Consider the following 17,514-nt stretch of genomic DNA (forward strand, 5'->3'; position numbering starts at 1 on the left):
CCTGCTGAGACTCATAAGGAAATTATCTGTTTTTTTTCAATAATTAGAAAAACAACATTGCACATGGCAGTATAATTCAAACTGTATTAAAGGTTATAAAATGAAAAGTGGGTCTTCCTTCCCCATTAAACAACCAGTGCCTTCCTCAGAGGTGATGCCTATTAACATTTACTTAAATATCCTTCTAGAAGAGTTTTCTATTATGCATATACAACCACATACACACACACTCTAGCCCTCAAATGGGAGCAAATTTAAAAAAAGACTTGGAGATACGGTGTGTCGGCCCATATCACCTCCTTATTTTAATGTAGCTAGGCCCATACTGATAGGTAGGTAATTTCCAGTCTTCTGTTGATAATAGTGATAGTTAATATTTATGGATTGCTTGGAATGTGACAGGCACTATTCTAAGTACTTTATGTGTATTAACTCATTCAATACAACCATCCTGGATAGAAACTATTATTACCATCCATTTTACATCTGAAGAAAACAATTCCCAGAGGACTTGCCCCACAGACACACAACAAGTGGGAGAGGTAGAATGAACAATGCTGTAACACATCTTTACAGAGTTTTGTGCAAATTTTTCAGAATATCTGGCAAATGATGGCTCTTAAGGACAGCAGCAGTGTAATCAATTTGCATTTTTGAAAGATCAATATAATAGCAGGGTGGATAATGGACTTGTCTTATAACACCTGTCACACTCTGCTGTGCACTTTTTCCCGTCTCCCTTGTTAAGATTATGAGCTTCTTGAAGGTGGGGACCCTGAGCCCCAGGGCTTAGCACTGGGCCAGGATACTGCTGACCCTTAATAACATTTGTGAATAATTAGCATTGAAAAATAAGGAAGCCTTCAATGGGACTAGTATTTGGTATTTGGGCTGGGTTTTAAAGGGTGAATAAAATTTTGATAGGCAGAAAATGAAAGAAAATGTTTCTTCTTTGTGTGAAGAAACAACAAAGGAATGACTACATAGGATGTTTGAGGGAACAGAAAACTGTCCAGGCTGTTTGGAGAAAGGGTACATGGTGTGATGTGCTCACAGAGGAGACTGGAAAGGAAATTTGGAGGCAGACATGGGGGATTCTAATGCTATGCTAAGTTTGTGAGATCTTTTCTAGGCCACGTCCATTAACCTGAAAACAGATGAGCATCCATGAATGCACCCACATAGACCCACAATACTGGTGTCAAATAGTTAAATTTTTTGAATCTCAGTTTATAAAACTGTATTTATCTCCATACCAGGTTTCTTTCCTCCACTTTTTCACTTCCCAACATCAAACGGATGGCAGGTTTGTCAGCATCAGTAGCCTGAAAAAACATCATATCAGTGAAGTGGGCATATTTTCAGTTTTCATTTATTTTAATCCTCACCAACTCCCTGAATTCACTCTCTTACATATTTATTTTTCCAAGTTCTGGCCCTGTGGGTCCAGGTTTATTGATGTAGCTTATAGATGTACTATTCACATTCATTTATAAGCAAACATACCTCTCAGTGGATTTTGTTACATTTCTGTTAATCTTGAATTTCATGAAGTTACATAGATATCTGACAACATATATTATTTTAAATACATGCTAATGTTTTTCAACACTTGATTGTTGATCCTAGGAAATGTATGTAATAAAATTCAAGTTAGAAATTTGTTCTGCTAGCCACTCTTGCTATGTATCAGCACTGCCCAAGAGGAATATAATGTGAGCCAAAGATGAGCCACAAATACAATTTTAAAATTTCCAGTAGCCACATTTAAAAAAGTAAAAAGAAACACCAAATTAGTATGTTACATTTAACCCACTATATCTAAAATATTATCTCAACATGTAATAAATGTTAAAAATTATGAGATATTCTACCTTCGTTCTTTTTGTAATAATGTGATATATTTACAATACATCTCACTTTGATCTAGCCATATTTCAAGTGCAGAAGTTATGTAAGGCTAGAGGCTACTATACTGTATAGTGCAAAAATAGAAGCTATAGGTTCCAGCTCCTTTGAATAACACTATTAGCTCGAAGAATGGTTAGAATGGTTTATATCTTCCCTGATCCAAGCAGTAATGATGTAAAGCTTCTTTCTTGCTTGTAATTATGTTTGGGAGAGCCCTACTAAGTCTCTAGGCATAAAAGATTCCAACCATGTAATGCCTTCAGGGAAAAGTTTTCCAACACCCCATATAAAATGCTCTCTTCCCTGTTTCTAAACCACCCTGTGCATTTTGTAATTGTCAATTTGCTTTTTTGCCTCCCTTCTGGATTCTAGGGAGGCTCTGAGAAAGCTTCCTTTTCCACATCTGTATAGCACAAATAGAGAACGGAAAAGTCAATTCACTTGTCCTTGGACTAGTCATCTTAGAAAGGAAGTACATCATGGTGGTTAAGAGCACCGACTCTGGAGCAGAGCACCTGGCTTTAAGTGTTGGCTCTGTCACTTACTGGTTTTGTAACATTTATCTGTCTGCAAAATGGGCATAACAGTATCTGCTTCATCGGATTGTTGTGAGGATTAAATACTATAATGTAGAACATTGACATGTAGAAAGAGTACATAAATATTTGCTCTAATGTAATGTAGAAACATTGGCACATAGATAGACTGTATATATATTTGCTATAATTTAAAAATATTTTTTACTAAGCATGACTTGCAACATTAAATCTCCTCCTTCCCCTTTCTAAAGGGTAGTATTTGCCACTTAGTAATCCCTTTGCTCATCTACAAAGAACAACAATGAATGCCTATATTTTTTCAAGGAAAATTCTCCTGGAAAATGGCCAAGATAGAGTGTTTTCTTTTAGAAATGGAATTACTCCATTTGGGATGTTAGCTAAGAAATATTTTTTAAAAATAGACTACATTAAAAAGCAATATGGAAGAACTATTTAGGTATTTTCTAGTGGTTGAGAATAATTACTTTGCAAGTGAACAGGAAAATTTTTAAATAACTATTTAAAAGGATCCACTGAATGAATTTTCTAAGCTCAAAACTCTGACTCTACTACTATGAGACAGATGTTTATGATTCCTTCTCAACGATGTACTGCTCCCCTAAAAATCAAGTTACAAGAAGCCATTTTTAAAAAACACATTTAAGTTGTTCAATAAATACTTATCCAATAAGGGATATTTTATGGGGAAAAAACCCCACCAGACTAAAAGCTTCTCCCCTTCCCCTTAACTGAAAAAGCAAAACGAAACAAAACCACTTGAAAACAAGAACATGTATAGATATGGATTCCCTCACTCAAAAAATTATGTTCAAACAGGAGTCTTTAAAAAAACTCTCTTAAGGAGAAGTTTCTCAGATTTCAAATCCCACGTGTTTCTCCCCTTACCTTCCATCCCACTCCCTATTCCCTATATCCAATACTTGTTGAGGAAAGACTTTTGAGGCAGCCAAAGGCCAAGGTTTGCTTTTCACCACCTACCTCCAAGACAGCAGCAGAATGAGCAAGCGCCCTCTTCAAAGAAGCCTGGAGTTCTTCTGGATGTCAGTCCAGGAAAGGTGATGGATACAAACCGGCTCTGTATTGCAGGGACCCATGAACCATCCCCACCCCCAACTGGCTAATTTCAAGAGGGCAGGGGCATCAGTGTGAAAAATTCTTCTTAGAAATCTTCTCCAGATGTGACTGGCAATGGGTAATGGGTAATGCAATGGGTGATTTTTGTTGTTCAGTGGAAAAGAAATGATTACAGCTGATTGCATGCAGGAAAAGCTTTATTAAGTCACGGAACTGTTACAATTTTTTTAAACTGCAGTGTAGAATACTCAAACATTTTTAAATGACTTAGGAAACAATTGGTATATATTTAGTAAGCAAGTTCCACTATCACAATTTTCTCTGCTCCCACCCTCAATGCTCAACTATAGAACATTCATTTATTTATCATGTTTAGTATCTGTCTCACAGTCATCTGTCAGAGATTTTGTTGCAAAAACATGTCTCTTAACAATTAAATACACAATGGGAAGATATGATCAGACATTTACAGGACTCGAAATGTTTAAGAATAATACACAATAATAGGATTACAAGAAGGGCAGTGACATCTTTCAGTTCATTTTGCTAGTTCCATTCTCTTTTTTAAACAATCTCTAAAGTCCGTCCAAGTCCCATCCTTTAAAATGCATCCTGTTCCTTTGTCCTCTCCTCCTCCAATGTCCATATGTTAACAATTCGAGTCCTCTTGCCTGGGGAAAAGAAAAGTTACTAACTCACAAGGGACATTTATTGACATCTAATTGTTACAACCCAAACCACAGCACAAAAGTCAGTCGTGTACAGGTGACACAGCACAATGGGGTTGGTCCATGTGTTCGGCACACTGAAGAAAGAGGGTCGGGCTCCTTAAGGCTCAGGGTTCACATGATGATGCACTTGCCCAGCAGCTTCTCGGCGGTCTTGGGGATCTGGGATTTCTTCTGGGGAGGCTGGGCGGCGGCGGTGGCGGCGGCGGGCTTCTTCTCGAAGTTTATCAGCATCTGGAACAGCTCCTGCACATTGATATTCATCTTGGCAGAGGTCTCCAAGAAGGCGCAATTCCACTCCGACGCGTAGGCAGCACCTTCCTTCTCGCTCACCTCCCGGTGGCTCTCATCGCACTTGTTGCCCACCAGGATGATGGGGCACTTCTGCGGGTTGTTGCCTTTGAGTTGACGGATCAGCTCATAGAGGGGCTTCAGCTCCTCCAGGGTTTGCTTCTTGGTGACGGAGTAGACCAGGATGAAGGCGTGACCCCTGGCAATGGCAAGGCGCTGCAGGCCCCGGTAGCGGCGGCCGCCGGTGGTGTCGGTGATGTGCAGCGCGCCCGCCTTGTGGCTGCAGCCCAGCGCCTGGCGGTAGGTATCTTCGATGGTCGGCAGGTACGCCTCACGGAAGTTGCCGCGCACCCACCTCTGCACCAGCGCGCTCTTGCCCACGCCGGCCGAGCCGAGCACCACCACGCGGAAATCTCTGCTCCTCCTCTGGGGTAGGCAGGTACGGATGACGATCACGGTAGGCAGAGGCCGCAGCCGCTTCATCAGCCTCTCCTTGAGGCCAAAGCAGGAGTTGCCCATGGTTGGGTTTTGGCGGGGAGATGCGTGCACACCTTCTCTGGCACTTGGCCAGCAGTGAGGGAAGCCTAGGCAGGAAGAGAGAAAGAGAGGAAGAGTGAGCGATGGGAGTCTAACCCGGAATGGTGTCTTGTCGCAGCGCCTGCCTGGCCCGCCGCTCCCTGGGGACTGGGGGCGGGGGTACGGGGGGAGGTGGGAGGGGTGTCTGCCTCATCTCGCTCCCTAACCCCACCCTCCTGCCACTTCCCTCCTCCCTTCTCTGCGGCGAGCCAGCCACCCACCCCACGCACCTACGGAAGGCAATGCGGGAGGGGAGGAGGGCAGTCTCGCCCCGCACCTCTTCCAATGATACCTTACTGTTACTTTTGCGGTGGCTACGCACCCATTTTTATTTCATTTCTATTTTTCACGCCTCACTCTACAGAATGCCGCAATAACGGACAACTTGCCAACCCTCAAAACACGCACGTCTGAGCGATGTTACCAAACATTTTCTCCCCAAATAAGCCCTCGTTGTCTTCTCTCCTTCGGTATGAAAAATTGTGCGCGTCTCTGACATGGATCGATCGCTGCGGGCAAGGTTAGGTTGCTGCAGACATCGCGATCCAGGGTGTGGTCACGGGGGCAGCGAGGGGCGCCAAGGGAGCCCACAGAGTCCAGGATTCGTGAAGCTAACAGAGATCTCTTACCTGCAGCAACTGTCCCCAGGTACCCGCTTCCCTGACAACGCACCCACCGGTTTCCACCCCCACGATAACCCAGGCTGGTTCGCCCGCTACTCCGCGCGTTCATGTGCCCGAAAAAAAAAGGCGGAAGATAGCTTTTACCTCTTTCCGAGGCGGGAACCTCGCGGCAAATTCACTCCTTGCCGGGGTGGGCTTTGGCCGCGGTCGCAGCGGCGGCAAGTAATTGCGTAACCAAGCTCCGAGCTGCAGCTGGCGACCAGCGCACTCGGAGGCTCGGGGCGAAATGCTCCAACGGGGGGGACTGAAGCTGGTTAGCCAGAGCCAGGGGGCGCAGGCTGGGAGACTCCACTTGCATGGCTCACGGAGGGGGGATTGGGCTATGAGGGGCTGACCGAGCCCAGCCGCACCCCCCACGCAGTCCCCCCGGCGTCCCCCACACGGGTACCCACAGCCCGGGCGGGGGCGGGGGTGGGAGGCGGTCCTGTGTTCACAGGCGCCCGCCCATTGAGGGGGCTCTGCTTACAGCGCTGGCGATGCAGGCATTTCTCACCTACTGCATTCCTCACCACTTCTGTGCTTTTGCCCCCTGCGGGGTTAGCCTTTCCCAAGCCTCGCCACCTTCTTTTCACTGCGGAATGGCCAGTTAGAATTCTTCCCACTACTGGTGCCAGACACTTCACCGCATCTCATCCACTTCACTTAGTAAACATTTGTCCAGCGCAAAACCCAGTTTCTGTCTTTGTAGGGGAAGACCAACAGAAGTCTTCTGTTACAAGAGACTTCGGAACCTGCCACCCGGTAGGATTTTCTGTTGAATAGACATGTGCTGTGTTTAAGGGTTGAGGGGTATCCTCTACACCCAGCGACATTAAGCAGCTATCACATCCATCATCACTATGTGTACAATACGTCTCATTTAGTCATCATCACAAAATCCTCACAAGAGAATCGAGACTGGAATGTGGGCAGTCTTCTAGGAGCAGAGAGCGACCCCTGGCTGACAGCCAGTAAGAAAACACGGACCGCAGCGCTAGCAACCAGATTTTCCCAACAACCTAAATGAACTTGAAAGCAGATTCTTCTCTGCAAACTGCGCATAAGATCAGACCGCCAACACTTTGATTTTAGCCTTAATTGAGCAGAGAATCCAGTGGAGCCCATCCAGACTTCCGACTTTCAGAATTGTGGGTTCTGCGGTTGGGAGTCGTTTTAAGCCACAAAATTTGTGGTAGCTTGTTACACAGCAAAAGAAAATGAATGCAGCAGGTAAAATTACTTATTCAAGGCTACAGGGCTCATAAATGAACCTAGGCCCAAACCCAGCTCTCCTCACTCCAAGTCTTGTTCTTTTTCTGGTATTATCATTCTGTGTCATTAAGCTGATACACCATATATATATATATATATATATATATATATATATATTTTTTTTTTCCCCCGTTGTGGAGCACAGGTTCTGGACGCGCAGGCCCAGAGGCCATGGCTCACAGGCCCAGCCGCTCCGCGGCATGTGGGATCTTCCCGGACCGGGGCACGAACCCGTGTCCCCTGCATTGGCAGGCGGACTCTCAACCACTGCGCCACCAGAGAAGCTCTGACACACTATATTTTACTCACTAGTGAAAACGTGTTTATAGCTTTTCTTTCTTACCCAAAAACTCATGTGTGTTAGGTAGAGATCAAGAGCACACGTTTTAGAGGCAGAAAACTAGGTTTAGAATGTTTGTGAGTTTTTTCCCTTTTCCTTCTTTTGAGTACATCTTAGTATGCCTTTGAGCTGCAGGGTCCTGGAGAAATTACTTTTCTGTAGAAGGGGAACTGATACCTGTGAGAAAGAATTGTGGGGAGGATTTAAGGAGCTACTGCCTGAAGACTAATTAGAAGGCATATAGAATGCAATAGGTAACATAAATGACAGCTTTGACCTTCACATAGTAATACGGAAGTCTGTATACACATAATCCTGTAGTCTTTGAGTATTTTAAGAGTGGCTTTTTGGAAGTGGCAATGATCTTTTTATTTAATCCAAAGAAGAGCAGATTTCAGTCTGGAAAACAGCAGGTTTGGGGGTAAATAAGTTGATAGAAGAACTTGGGTCAGGGGGGAATTAGGGTGAGAATTCTAAGCATTAATGAAATCTCTTCACATTCCTCCTAAACCACAAGAATCACTCTGTCCGTTGAAATTAGGGCAACTACAAAGTCTTTAGAAATGAGAAAGACTAGAAAAGAGGCTCTGGAAACTGAAACTGACAGGCATCGGTTTATCTCAGAGCAGGCTACTTGGTACTTGACAAGTTGTCCTCTATATTGGGGGGTAGTTCTAATTATTAGTGAAGTTTTCTTAGTTTACCTGTCACTCCACCCACAGATTCTAGTTTCATCTTCTGGAGTCCGGAACTGCATTAATCAATCTGCTCCCTTGGATAACTTTATATCCTTTCAGCCATTTGAAGACAGTCATGTCCCATCACTAAGTCATTCATAACATAGGAAGTGGCCCGAGGACCATCTAGCCAAGCCCTTCGTTTTGGTGATGAGGAAACTGAACCTCAGAGGCTACGTCATGCCCCGACTCCTGACCAAGCTTACTCTTCTCTCCCTCAGCCTCGTCTCCTGTTTGAAAATAACTGTTCCTTGAGGGGTACGGGTGTCTTTTTCTCCACCGCTTTTTAGATTTTTCCAATTTTTATAATGCACATTTGTTTTTTACAGTAAAAAGAAAAAAACTAAAAACTAAAAATACATGTTTTAAACATAAAAAAAAAAAGGAAAGAGGCTCCTGAAAACACTGATATGGAAGATAAATGAAGAGGCTTCAGGAGGCAAGATATTTAAAACAAAGAAATGCCCCAAAAGAAGATGAAAAGCAGAAGGTGGAGGAGGAGGAAGAAGAAGAAGGAAAAAGCTAGGAGGGGGCTTCCCTGGTGGCGCAGTGGTTGAGAGTCCGTCTGCCGATGAAGGGGACACAGGTTCGTGCCCCGGTCCGGGAGGATCCCACATGCCGCGGAGCGGCTGGGCCCATGAGCCATGGCCACTGAGCCTGCACGTCCGGAGCCTGTGCTCCACAACGGGAGGAAAGCTAGGGGGTGTGGAAATATATATTACAAAGCTAAATCCTTCAAATGCCAGAGAGATGAAATTAAGAGATTATAAATAGAATTCACAAGGAATGATGAAAATTTGAAACCATAGCTTCTACATCCAAACCAAGTCTTGCACCTCAAAAGCCAGTATAAAATATCTCACCTTAAGAGCCCTAGCCTAGGGAACCAGCACTGTGGTGGGCCAGAAGTGTCAAAGGAATGGGCCACTGAGTAGAGTTCCCTGTGCTTTACAGTAGGTTCTCATTAGTTATCTATTTTATATATAGTAGTGTATATATGTCAATCTCAATCTTCCAGTACATCCAACCCCCCCTTCCCCCTTGCTACATGTATAAGTGATGCACTTTGCCATACAGCAGAAACTAACACTACATTGTAAAGCAACTATACTCCAATAAAAATTAATTTAAGGGCTTCCCTGATGGTGCAGTGGTTGAGAGTCCGCCTGCAGATACAGGGGACTCGGGTTTGTGCCCCGGTCCAGGAGGATCCCACATGTCCCGGAGCGGCTGGGCCCGTGAGCCGTGGCCGCTGGGCCTGCGCGTCCGGAGCCTGTGCTCCGCGACGGGAGGGGCCACAACAGAGAAAGCCCATGCGCAGCAATGAAGACCCAATGCAGCCCCCCAAAAAAAATTAATTAAAAAAAAAGGAATGGGCCAGACCAGAGTTCTGGAGCAAATATTGGCTAGTTAGGATCCACAGTTTGGAGATATACCAGGGAGAAAAGACAATTAATTGAAACTAACACTGAGATGAAACAGATGTTGGAATTATCTGACAAAGTCTTTAAAGCAGCCATCATAAGAATACTTCAACAGGCACTTACAAATTTTCTTGAAACAAATAAAAAATAAAAACATTCAGCAAAGACCTAAATAGACGTTTCTCCAAAGAAGACTTACAGATGGCCAAGAGGCATATGAAAACATGCTCAACATCGCTAATTAATTAGAGAAATGCAAATCAAAACTACAATGAGATATCACCTCACACCAGTCAGATTGGCCATCATCAAAAAGTCTACAAACAGTAAATGCTGGAGAGGGTGTGGAGAAAAGGGAACCCTCCTACACTGTTGGTGGCAATGTAAATTGGTACAGCCACTATGGAGAACAGTATGGAGGTTCCTTAAGAAACTAAAAATAGAGCTAGTGTATGATCCAGCAATCCCACTATGGGGCTTATATCTGGAGAAAAACATAGTTTGAAAGGATACATGCACTCCAGTGTTCATTGCAGCGCTGTTTACAGTAGCCAAGACATGGAAGTAACCTAAATGTCCATCAACAGATGAATGGATAAGGAAAATATGCTACATATATACAGTGGACTATTATTCAGCTATTAAAAAGAAAGAAAGAATGCCATTTGCAGCACTGTGGATGGACCTGGAGATTATCATACTAAGTGAAGTAAGTCAGACAGAGAAAGACAAATATCATATGATATCGCTTATATGTGGAATCTTAAAAAAAATGATACTAAATGAACTTATTTACAAAACAGAAACAGACTCACAGACTTAGAGAATGAACTTATGGTTACTGAGGGGAAGGGTGGGGTCGGAAGGGATAGACTGAGAGTTTGGGATTGACATGTACACACTGCTATACTTAAAATAGACAACCAGGGACTTCCCTGGTGGCACAGTGGTTAAGAATCCTCCTGCCAATGCAGGGGACATGGGTTCGACCCCTTGTCTGGGAAGATCCCACTTCCGTGGAACAACTAAGCCCGTGCGCCACAACTACTGAGCCTGCACTCTAGAGCCCATGAGCCACAACTACTGAGCCTGCATGCCACAACTACTGAAGCCCATGCACCTAGTGCCTGCACTCCACAACAAGAGAAGCCACTGCAATGAGAAGCCACTGCAATGAGAAGCCCACATACCGCAACAAAGAGTAGCCCCCGCCCTCTGCAACTAGAGAAAGCCCACGTGCAGCAACGGAGACCCGACACAGCCTAAAATAAATAAATATTTTTAAAAATAAAAAATAAAATAGACAACCAATAAGGACCTACTGTATAGCATAGGGGACTCTGCTCAATACTCTGTAATAACTTAAATGGGAAAAGAATTTGAAAAAGAATAGATACATGTATATGCATAATTGAGTCACTTTGCTGTAAACCTGAAACTATCACAACATTGTTAATCAACTATACTCCAATATAAAATAAAATCTAAAAAAACGTTCAGCAAAGAAATAAAATGTATAAAAAGGATCTAAATGGAAATTATGGAACTGAAAAATACAATAATAGAAATTTTTAAAACTTTCTGAATGGTCTTGATAGTATAATGGAGATGACATTGGATGAATCAGTGAACTTGAGGGAGGATAAAAAAATAAAATTTACTCAATATAAACAAGAGAGAGAAAATAGACTGGGGAAAAAAATGAATAGAGTCTCAAGGACATGTGGTACAGTAACCAAAATCCCAATATTTGTATCATCAGAGTCCCATAAGGAGAGGAAAAAAAAGTCTAAATGAGTATGGGAAGAAATTACAGCTGAAAATCACCCAAATTTGGTGAAAGACACAAACTTACAGTTCCAAGAAGCTGAGCAAACCCCACCAGGATAATTCCAAGGAAATCCATGCCAAGACACATAATTGAATTCTGAAAACTGAACACAAAGAAAAATTCTTGAAAGCAGCTAGAAATAAACAATATATTACCTGTCAGAGGAACATTATTTCAGAGGATGGCAGATATCTCATCTGAAACCACAGATGCCAAAGGAAATGGCATGACATTTTTCAAGTGCTGAAAGAAAAGAACTGTCAACTGCAAACTCTATATCCAACAAAATGGTCCTTCATGAAAAAAGACATGTTCAGATGAAGAAAAACTAAGAGAATCTGTTGCTAACAAACTTACCCTTAAAGAGTGGCTAAAGGAAGTTTTATGAACAGAAAGGAAAAGATAATTTGGAACTTCATAAAGGAAAGTAGAATATCAAGATAGGTAAAAGAAAAAGTAGGGGTAAATATGATAGACAATCCTTCTTCTCATAAGTTTTTACCATCATGATGATCAAAACAAAAATTATAACACCTGATACTCATGGCAATGATATTAAAACTTGGGGAAGGCAAAGGGACCTGAATAGAAGTAAGGTTTTCATACTTCACTCAAATGGTAATAGATTATGATGTCATATATGCATATTGTAATACCCAAAGCAGTAATTTTCTGTACAAAGAGATATACTCAAACACACTAAAAATAAATCAAAATAGAATCGTATAAAACATTCCAGTAACCCACAGGAAGATGATAAAAGAGAAACAGAGGAAAACCAGGAAACAAATAATAAAATTGCATACTTAAGTTCATATATATCAAGAATCACCTTAAATGTAAATGGTGTAAATACACCAATTAAAAAGGCAGATTGGGGCTTCTCTGGTGGCACAGTGGTTGAGAGTCTGCCTGCCGATTCAGGGGACACGGGTTCGTGCCCCGGTCTGGGAAGATCCCACATGCCGCGGAGTGGCTGGGCCCATGAGCCATGGCCGCTGAGCCTGCGCGTCTGGAGCCTGTGCTCCGCAATGGGAGAGGCCACAACAGTGAGAGGCCCGCATACCGCAAAAAAAAAAAAAGGCAGATTGGCAGGGTGGATAAAACAAACAAAAGAAACACAAGCCAACTGTATGGTGTTTGAAGTAAGAAGAAATTCACTTCACATTCAATGACATAGGTAGGTTGAAAATAGGATGATTTTACATAGTAAAACAGAATACATGGAAACCAGAATTAAAAAAACACAGTGTTATTTACACTCTATAGAAAAGTTAATACTTTGTGTATAATTTACAAAACACATAAATAGTCTGAATGCTGAAAATTATAAAGTGCTAATAATAGAAATCAAAGAAGACCTAAATAGATGTGTTCATGGATTAGGAGACAATGTGTTCATGGATTAGGAGACAACTTAGTAAAGATGTCAATTCTCTCCAAACTGATCTATAGGTTTGATGAAATTCTTGTCAAAATCCCAGCAAGGATTTTGTAGGCATAAACAAGTTCATCCTAAAATTTATATGAAAAGGCATAGTATCTAGAATAGCTAAAACACTCTTGAAAAAGAGGAATAAAGTGAAAAGAATCACTCTTCTTGATATTAAGGCTTACAATATAGCTACAATAATCATGAAAGTGTCATATTGGTGGAGGGATAGACATATAGATCAATGAAACAGAACAGAGAACCCAGGGTTAGGCCTGCACAAATACAACCAACTGATTTTCAATAAAGGTGCAAAAGCAATTCAATGCAGGAAGCATTGTTGTTGTCTTTTCAACAAATGGTGCTACAGCAATTGGATATCCATAGACAAAAACAAACAAGCAAACAAAAAAGTCAACTTAAATCTTACACCTTATATAAAAATTATCTTAAAATGGAAATGGACTTAAGCATAACATGTAAAAATACAAAATTGTTTTTTTGAAAAGAATATCTTCAGGATTTAAGTCTAAGGAAAGAGTTCTTAGACTTGATGCCATTAGCACAGTCCATAAAAGGAAAATTTGATAAATAAAAGGAAAATTAAAAACTTTTATTCTGTGGAAGACCTTGTAAAACTAATGGAAAGAGAAGGAGTACACTGGGAGCTATATTTGCAGGCCACATTTCTGGCAAATGACTAGGATGCCAGAAATATAGAACTCTCAAAACTCAATAATACAAAGTCCAATTAGAAAATGGGCAAAAGACATGAATAGACATTTCACTGAAGAAGACATACAAAGAACAAATAACCATATGAAAAGTTTTTTAACATCATAAGCCACTAGAGGAATGCAAATTAAAAGCACAATGAGACAGTGGAATATTATTCAGCCATTAAAAAGAATGAAATAATGTCATTTGCAGCAACATGGATGGACCTGGAGATTATCATACTAAGTGAAGTAAGTCAGACAGAGAAAGACAAATGTCATATGATATCGCTTATATGTGGAATCTTAAAAAAGTTGATACAGATGTATTTATTTATAAAACAGAAATAGACTCACAGACATAGAAAACAAACTTATGGTTTCCAAAGGGGGAAGGGGAGGGAGGGATAAATTGGGAATTTGGAATTAACAGGTACACACTACTACATATAAAGTAGATAAACAACAAGGACCTACTGTATAGCACAGGGAACTATACTGAATATCTTGTAATAACCTATAATAGAAAAGAATCTGGAAAAGAATATATATGATATATATATACATTAGTTATATATATATATATATTCATTTGTTATGAAATTATTGATGCAACTACACATACAACCCAGTGTACATACCTACTACTACTAAACATACATACCCAGAACTCTTGGGTATTTATCCCAGAGAAATGAAAACTTATGTTCACACAAAATGCACACAACTTTATGTGTGAATTTTGTACACAAATATTTACAGCAGCTTAAATCATAGTAGTAAAATACTGAAAACAACCCAGCCATCCTTTGGCAGGTGAATGGTTAAACTATGGTACATCCATATCATGGAATACTACTCCAAAAAAAAAAAAAAAGAGAGAGAGAGAGAGAGTGAGAGAGAGAGAATTATTGATACAGGCTACAATTTGAATGAATCTCAAGAGAGTTATGGTGAGTGAAAAAAAGCCAGTCACCAAAGGTTGTATACTCTATGATTCCATTTATGAAACATTCTTGAAATAAAATTATAGAAACGGTGCTAGTAATAGGGCTTAGAGATGAGGGAAGGGGCATGGAAGGAAGGTGGGTATGCTTGTAAAAGGGTAACAGGAGAGATTCTCCTGTTGGTGATGGAACTGTCCTTGACTGTGGTTGTAGATATGCAAACCTATACATTTGATAAAATTCCATAGCATTAAATGCATACACAGATGAGTACAAGTAAAACAGGGGAAATAGGAATAAGAGCAGTGGGTTGTATCAATGTTAACATCCTGGTTGTGATATTGACTACAGTTTTGCAAGATATTACCATTGAGGGAGACTAAGTTACTCAGGCTCTCTCTGTATTATTGCTTACAATTGCATGTCAGTCTTCAGTTATCTCCAAGTAAAATCATTAATTTTAAGAGGCATTTGCAAAAAAGCCAAAAACAACACATCTCTTGTGGCTCCCTGTTGCCTACAGAATTAAAGTTCAAACTATTTATCTTCAGATTTCCAGCTCCCTGCAAACAGATCCCGGATTCCCTTTCAAAATCTTACCTTCCACAAGTCTACACACACTGGCTTAATAACTGGATATTCTTGGGAGTTACTGTGTCTGCTTCTCCACTCAGTTCATCCTCCAACCCCATCCCCTCATCCACATGCCCCAATCCTGCCCTCCTTCTAGGTTCACCTCCAAATGGCACATCCAGCTGGAGGGAATCCCTCCCTCTGAATTCCCATGCACCTTTTACCTTGTATTATAGCTTTGTATATACTTGTTTTATACTTTCCACAAAGCTATGAGCTTTTCTCAGATGGAACTGAGATTCATTTATCTCTGATTCCCTCACAGAAGTTAGTAAGCACCGGCATGTAGCTCTCAGAGGTGACCAGGATGGTGCGGGGTAATGTAGATTCCATCAAGAGGGGTAGAAGTCACTGTAGGAGTTCCCAGCTCTCGAGCCAGCTGGCTTCTCTCCAGCTGTGGTTCCACCACCTGTTTATAATTTGGCCTTTAATTCTATCCTTAATATCCTCAACTGATAATAGGGAAATACATGGCAAGTGCTGACATGTTAAAAGCACCTTCCTCAATATCTGGCAATAAGTAGACACTCAAAATGCAGCTGGAGTTTGTAGACCTGGTCTCCAGTTCCTGTTTGCTCACATACCGCTTGTTTGGACTTAGACAAATAACTTGCTTTACTTTTATATTCAGTTTCTTCATCTGTAAAAAGGGGTCAAAAGTACCCCTGTTTGAAGTAAGATTAATTGACTTATGTGTGTAAAATTCAAGCACGGTATTGCTTGTGGAATGTGAATAAGCTAACATCCATTTGAGTCTTTGCTATGAGCCTAATATATTACATGTGTTTATTCATTTGGAACTTATATTATGAGTCCATGAAGTGGAACTAATACTGTCTCCATTTTACAAATGAGGAGACTAGGCACAGAGAGATTAACTGCACGGTAGAGGCTAGGAATTCTGGCTACCTCTCGGACTTGTGTATTTCACACCATGCTGCCTCTCTAGCAGAGACAGGTGGTGATGTTTAGGACCCTCACAATCATAATTTGGGGAATCTGTTTTCTTTCCATTTCTTTCTGGGTTCTTCCCCTCTTTTAAGATCTGTAGACAACTAATGGCAGTTGTGTTCCCCATCCTTCACCAAAAAATAGTATCTTCTTTACAGTTTTCTTTTCCAAGATCAGTGTTGCTTCAGACTCTCTTCCTTTAACCCTGCAATGACCTTCTCCCATTCCTATGACTTCTATTCCCAGCCTGACTGCTTTCTCCTAGCACCCTGATGCTATAAACAGCTCCTTGTTCATAGAGACATTAGCTCCTACCTCATAAAGAAAGGAGGACACCAGATAAAACTTCAGCAGCCCCTAGCCCACACATATCCTGCAGCATTTTCTCTTTTCTCCATCCAAGGCTGATGCCTTCATCTGAGCCCTGGAGTGCTTTTCAACCTGTGGTTCTAGGTTCACCTGAATTGGCATCAACTGGGATCCTTGTTAAAAATACTCAACGCAACTTACATGATGCTACACGATTTTTTTTTTTCAATTAAAAAAAAAATACACAACCCACATCTACAGAATGAGAATCTATGGGTGACACCTGGGGGTCTGCATTTTAACAAGGCCCTCAGGTGATTCTGATACAGAAGAAAGCTTGAAACTACTTTAGCACCTTGCTTAATCCATCATCCCATCTCTAACCTAACAGAATGAGTGAAGGGGGGTCAAAAGGTAAAAAGAAAGACGAGATAACAACAAGAAAAAAGAAACACAAGAGGAAAAGAAAAACTGGAGGAGAAAATTTTGAGTATGATTTTGAATATGTTGAATTGGAGATGCCTGTGGGACACACAGGAGACCATTTCTAGTACTCAGTTGGAACTATTGAATAGAACTCCAGGGAAAGATGGATATAAATCCACTATATTTAAAATGGATTTCTTGTAAATATATATACATATATATATGTATATATATATATATAGTTGGATCTTCTTTACTCCGTCTCTGTATTTTAATTGGTATATTTAGATAATTCATATTTAATATGATTATCGGTGGTTAGACAGATTTCATGATTATATTTCCTGGAACAAGAACTGGAAACCATGGTTTGCAATGGATTTCTGTGCTTCTCCCAGATTCAAGAGAGAAAATTTTAATACCAAAATGTTGACATTCTTGGGATATTTCAATGTTTTAGGCAATTTTCTTAACTTCTCTATCCTCATCTGTAACATTGGGATAATAGTGGTATCCTACTCTATAGAGTTCTTGTGAGTAAATAATGAGTATTTCATGAGTAAATAAATATAAAATGCTTGGGACAGTGTGTGGACATAGTAATCACTCAGTAAATGTTAGCTATTCCCACTTACGGGGACAATAGGGCTAAATATTAAAAAAAATAAAAGGTGTACAGGTTGGAAAGGAAGAA

General features: G+C 41.0%; 1 protein-coding gene across 1 annotated transcript; it reads right to left on the reverse strand.

Annotated features, from left to right (window-relative positions):
• Positions 1–3,724: 3,724 nt before the first annotated feature.
• DIRAS3 (DIRAS family GTPase 3) lies at positions 3,725–6,224 on the reverse strand. Its single transcript, XM_007460111.1, has 2 exons — positions 5,908–6,224; positions 3,725–5,148 (listed from the first exon to the last, which is right to left on the reverse strand). Exon 2 carries the CDS (start codon positions 5,081–5,083, stop codon positions 4,388–4,390), a length of 696 nt encoding a protein of 231 aa, XP_007460173.1. The 5' UTR covers positions 5,084–5,148; positions 5,908–6,224; the 3' UTR covers positions 3,725–4,387.
• Positions 6,225–17,514: the final 11,290 nt, after the last annotated feature.

This window comes from Lipotes vexillifer, unplaced genomic scaffold (genome assembly GCF_000442215.2).
Source record: "Lipotes vexillifer unplaced genomic scaffold, Lipotes_vexillifer_v1.1 scaffold134, whole genome shotgun sequence".
In the NCBI taxonomy this organism is placed as follows: domain Eukaryota; kingdom Metazoa; phylum Chordata; class Mammalia; order Artiodactyla; family Lipotidae; genus Lipotes; species Lipotes vexillifer.

Bases quoted from the DNA above. Each gene is read 5' to 3' on its own strand.
- DIRAS3 (XM_007460111.1), bottom strand. From the start codon at position 5,083: ATGGGCAACTCCTGCTTTGGCCTCAAGGAGAGGCTGATGAAGCGGCTG.